Raw genomic sequence first — 5,395 nt, forward strand, 5'->3', positions numbered from 1 at the left:
GGGACCGGCAACGGGATCGCAACCCTCGGTGTTGCGCCCACACCGCGCTCAGCCAGTGAGCGGGAACCGGTCTCCACATGGGATCCGAACCCTCGGCGGGAGTGCCGCCACACTCCCAAGCGGCGCACTCTCCAGTGCGCCACCGGGCCGGCCCATGACACCGTGTTCTAATCAACTGAGCTAACCAGCCAGCCCACATTTCATGAAGTTTTATTAGAACTTGCCACAGATGTCTTTGAAGTCCCAGAGCCACTTCTGCAATTACCCTGGTTTTCCAGGGCTCATCAACATCACTTAGGTCAATGTTATTTGAAACAAACACTCTGAGTCTGAGAAGGTGCTGACCCTGGAATTGCTACCCCAAGGCTGGCATTCCCATCCACATAACATGAAGGCAGGTTTTCCCTGCCCTTGTTGTTACATGTTCTTTTGCTCCATAAAATAACCTTTACCTGGGTTACTTTTTGAAAGGGATCTTTGAAAGACTTGTTTAGAGGCACCTGCCACTGTGGGACTGTGCTCCCAGGAAGGATTGCTAAGTCTGTCTTAGGGACTCCCGACCTTGGTTTCTTTTCTTTTTTGGCAGCTGGCCAGCAAAGGGATTGGAACCCTTGACCTTGGCGTTATTAGCACCACACTCTCCCAAGTGAGCTAACCGGCCAGCCCTCCCGCTTCTTTTAAATGATTCTGTCAGGTGTCCTCCATAAGCTGCCAAGTCTGGTACTGTCTGAGGTGGTTTCTGTGGTGTTTCTTTCCCAGATAGCACTTAGTTGTTCAAAGTCAAGTCACTGAGAAGGAGAGCGTGCATCCTTTGTGAGGACTCATGTATGGAGTGGCTCTCCCTGTTTGAGGAAGAAGTCTTGGGGAACAAAACCAACCTGCCCAGTGCTAGCTGGGTAGCTCAGTTGGTTAGAATCTGGTGCTGATAACCCCAAGGTCCAGGATTTGATCCCTGAACCGGCCAGCCATCCCCCCCCAGCCCCCTGAAACCCAAACCAAACCTGCCCTTATATTCAGGGTATGTGGCACTTGGGGACACAGTCCAGTGCAAAGACCTGAGGGAAGCCATCTCTTCTCTCTCATCAGGCCACAGACCACACCTTCCTCCAGAAGTGCCACTACCACCATGGTGATCACCCGAGCTATGCCAAGCCCCAGCTGCCCCTGCCCATCTTCACAGTGCGGCACTACGCCGGGACCGTCACCTACCAGGTATCTGGCCTCAGGGCGAGACTCCAGGATGAATCAGTGAGGGCAATGTGACTTTGCTGTGACCTCCCAAGCTGAGTCACCCAACAGGTGAGACCAGGCCCCTTGTAAGGGTTGGCCATCTGTCCCTACCCGGGCCATTGTCTCCACCCAGTTCTGAGCATAATTTACTGTGTTCTGGGTGAGAATTATGGGAGGGAGGAGTCGAGACCTTGGGACCCTCCAGACCCAGAGGGCAGAGCACAAGCATGGACCTGGCTCCGGGCTGTTTACTTCACCTTCTGAGCCTCCATTTCCTCATCTATAAAATGGGCATGGGAATCCGTCCTACAGCATTGTCCTGAAAATTAAATGCAGGAACACAAAGACAGCCTGGCAAGTGCCTGGCACATGGTAGGAGCTCACTGAATGGAGTTTCCTTTCCCTTTCTGAATTCCACGTCTGCCAGGGGGACTGCACATGGCTCTGAGGGGGGCCTGGCATAAAGGGTAGGACGCTTAAAGGGTGGGTGGGGAGAGGCAGGTAAGGCTTCCTGGAGGAGGTGGCGCCCTCTGGCTGTAGTATTAAAAATGCAAACTACCCAGGAGTTACCCAAAAAGAAATACGAGCTGGAAAAAAGAGAAAATGATGAAACTATATTGAAAGTCAAAAAAGAAGACTTAAAAATGGAGGGACAAACCACGTTCCTGTTGAGAAGGCTTAATAGTGTCAACTTGCTCAGTTCATCTAGAAAAGTAATATAATTCTAGTCAAAACCCCAGTGGAATTTTTACAGGAGGAGAAGAATGGATTTTGACAAAAATTATCCTGACATTTTATCTGGAGAAGAAATGCATGAGAATAATCAATAAAATATTGAAAAAGCAGATGAAGGAGCGATTTACTCTACCAGCTACTGAAACCTGCTCTAAAGCCCCAGTAATGAAAGGGTGTGGTATTGATAAGGGATGGACCGAATGAAATAGAAGGTCCAGTAACAGACCCAAGGGCATGTACGGGACTGGCCACACGACAGGTGGCCTTTTAAATCACTAGGCAGAGGCCGGATCGCTCAGCAGAGGAGCCGGCCTCCCCGCCCAGCCCTCTTTCCTCCCCTCGCCCATGCTGTCTCTTGCAGGTTCACAAGTTTTTGAACAGAAACCGGGATCATCTGGATCCTGCCGTGGTGGAGATGCTTAGCCAGAGCCAGCTCCAGGTGCCCCTGCCTGCTCCCCGGCCCCCACCCCCTCCACACTCTGTCGCCCGTTCTTCCTTCTCCCCTGGACACGGTTGCCCAAGTGGTTGGCGCTCAAAGCCCTCTCGCCCCACAGCTGGTGGGCAGCCTGTTCCAGGAAGCAGAGCCCCCACCCGGGGGAGGGCGAGGCAAGCCCACGCTGGCCTCTCGCTTCCAGCAGTCCCTGAGCAACCTCATAGCCCAGCTGGGCAGGTGAGAACAGTGCCCCCGCGCCAGACCCTGGGAAGTGGATGGAGGGCTGGTCTGTGCCCAAGTGACCCTCCCTCCACTCATCAGGAGCCGCTTCTATTTCATCCAGTGCCTCAACCCCAACCGTGGAAAGGTGAGCTCCCCTAGCACCTGGTCCCCAAAACCCTCCCACCCCTGCCCTTCCCTTCTCGGCCCCTCACTCCCACAGCTATCAGCCCCAGGACTGCAGCTCTCGCTGGCTCTGTCTCCTGACCACAGCTTCCAGGCCTCTTTGACGTGGGACACGTGGCAGAGCAGCTGCACCAGGCGGGCATCCTGGAGGTCATAGGCACCCGCAGTGCCAGCTTCCCTGTGCGTTTGCCCTTCCAGGAGTTCCTGGCCAGGTAGGATCCCAGGATGGGGCAGCTGAGGGCCCAGGCACTAGGGACAGGACTGACCCGGAAGTCCCCTGGGATGAGTGGCAGCTCTAGGTTTCCTTCTGGGTGGAGATGGACCCACTTTCCCCAGGAGCCCAGGCCTGGCATCCAGCCCTCCCTGCCTCTGTCCCTCCTTCCACTACTCACTGTCCTTCTGTGCCTTCATCCTCAGCTCCTCCATTCAGCCAACCCCTCCTGTGCTAATGCCCACGGGTCACAGATGAGAAGGGACAATGCCTGCCCTGGGGCTCACCGGCTAGTGAGGGGGCCCACAGTCGATGTTCTGGAAGTGCTGCTGAATTAGTGAGGGTGGAGCGAGAGCAGAGCCTTTCAGATGGGATGGAGGGGTGGCCGCATGGAGCTGGCAGGTTGGCATCGCACAGAGGGGGATGGGGTGGCTCTGGAGCCGCCAGCAACACCAGAGGCAGCTCTGTTCGGGGAGTTCAGAAACCTCCAGAGAAGCTGGTGACTTTGTCTATTTTGTTGTTTGCCTACTTGGCCTTGGCCATGGACTGGATGGCCTCTCGGGAAGCCTCCTCTCTCCCATCCATAGCCACGCCTGGACACCCTGTGTCGGGCATGCCAGGCACCGAGGAGAGAGTGGTAAACGAGGCTGAAGCTCCCGTGGTCTGGAACCGGTCCCCGGGGCCCTGTCAGTGCACAGTGTTCTCACGACCTTTCTCCCATGAACTCCAGGAGAGCAGAGGCCCTACCCGCCCGGTTCATGGCCAGGTCTCAGCACCCAAGGAGCACCTGGCACATAGTGGGTGCTTTCCAAGTTGTGGAATGACCTAGATGCTGAATAAATACCAACGGGCTAGAGGTGTCAAGCGACAATTGTGGAAGGAGGTCCTCGCTGTTCTGACCTTGGTTCTCCATCCTTGGGGCAGGTTCCAGGCCCTGGGGACCGAGGGGCAGGAGGACCCCTCTGACCGGGAGAGGTGTGGTGCCATCCTGAGCCAGGTGCTGGGGGCTGAGTCCTCGCTTTATCACCTTGGAACCACCAAGGTGGGTGCATGTCTCTGTGTGCCAGGGGCAGGCATGAATGGAAAGGAGAGGAGCATTCCGGGACAAACAGTCGTGGGGAGATGGAGTGGGGCTGGGTGGCCGACTGTTCTGGGCACCCCAGAAGAGTAGAGCATTTGGCTGGAAGGAAGGAGTCTGAGGCCTGAGGAGAGCAGGTGGGCCCCGACCCCTGGCAGCTCCCTGCAGCCCACGCCTCTGCCCGCAGGTCCTGCTGCGGGAGCAGGGCTGGCAGCAGCTGGAGCGGCTCTGTGCCCAGCAGCGCTCCCAGGCCCTGCTCACCCTGCACCGCCGCCTCCGTGCCTGCATCTCCCGCCAGCACCTCCGCCTCCTGCCCCGAGTGCAGGCTCGTGTGCGTGGGCTCCAGGCCAGGTCTGCAGGCGCTGGAGTGGGTGGGGTGAGGCTGTGGGCTCCTCCTCAAGGTGGTGGGGCAGGATAGGGAGATAGAGGGTCTCAACGCAAGTCGGCCTGCCCCAGTGCCATCCCATCAGCACTTGACTCTCCTTGATGGCATTCCCACCCATACCCACGCAGACTATGCTTGAATACCCCCAGTCATAAGAAGCACTGTCCCTGCTGAGGCCACCTGAACCTGTAGTCCTGACTCCTTGATTGTTGTCTTTTCCAGTCTATTCTCCACTAAGCAGCAAGAATGATCTTTTAAAAGCATGAATCAGGTTGCGTAAGGCCCTGTCTACCTCTCCAGCCTCAATTTAGGCCAGACATTTACACTCCAGCTACTCCGGACTTCTTGGTCCTATGACACTGCCCTCCCCCTTCTCACCTAATTAACTCCTGTCCGCCCTTCACAGCCTGTCTGCACTCGTTCACCCAACAGCTGTTGGCTGACCGTCTGCTCCATCTGCCCTGCGCCAGACACTGGTGACACAGGGATGACAGCGGCAGAGATGGTGCCTCCAGGCTAGTTGGGGAGTCAGATTCAGACAGTCATCCAGTCACCTGTCACCCCAAAGTGTAACGCGAGGGCTGAGACTAAAGTGAAGACCATGCCATTGTGCAGAACATCAGGGAAGCCTCTGGATAGGGGGCAACCATCACCGCTACCTGTTTCCAAAATGTTTTCATCACACAAAGAGAAACTGTACCCATTACGCAATAATTCCCATTCCCCGTTCCAGCCCCTGTAAACTTCCAATCTACTTTTTGTCTCTAGGAATTTGCGTATTCTAGATATTTTATTTAATTAATTAATTATTTTATTTTATTTTATTATTATTTTTTTTTTTGTCTTTTTTTTTTTTCCTTTTTGTCTTTTTTCATGACTGGCAACAGATTGCAACCCTCAGTGTCGCGCCCGTACCGG

At 55.3% G+C, this 5,395-nt stretch overlaps 1 protein-coding gene across 1 annotated transcript in view; it reads left to right on the top strand.

Moving 5' to 3' along the window:
- LOC103585179 (unconventional myosin-XVB-like) overlaps positions 1 to 5,395 on the top strand; it is a 28,566-nt gene that overhangs the window by 2,879 nt on the left and 20,292 nt on the right. The window contains exons 3-9 of the mRNA XM_008566080.1: positions 1,087 to 1,212; positions 2,327 to 2,404; positions 2,520 to 2,635; positions 2,720 to 2,765; positions 2,891 to 3,015; positions 3,939 to 4,056; positions 4,280 to 4,443. Coding sequence (XP_008564302.1) covers positions 1,087 to 1,212; positions 2,327 to 2,404; positions 2,520 to 2,635; positions 2,720 to 2,765; positions 2,891 to 3,015; positions 3,939 to 4,056; positions 4,280 to 4,443 — 773 coding nt within the window. The remainder of the gene's footprint in view (positions 1 to 1,086; positions 1,213 to 2,326; positions 2,405 to 2,519; positions 2,636 to 2,719; positions 2,766 to 2,890; positions 3,016 to 3,938; positions 4,057 to 4,279; positions 4,444 to 5,395) is intronic.

The sequence above is a fragment of the Galeopterus variegatus genome, unplaced genomic scaffold (genome assembly GCF_000696425.1).
Source record: "Galeopterus variegatus unplaced genomic scaffold, G_variegatus-3.0.2 Scaffold219, whole genome shotgun sequence".
NCBI classification, from domain to species: domain Eukaryota; kingdom Metazoa; phylum Chordata; class Mammalia; order Dermoptera; family Cynocephalidae; genus Galeopterus; species Galeopterus variegatus.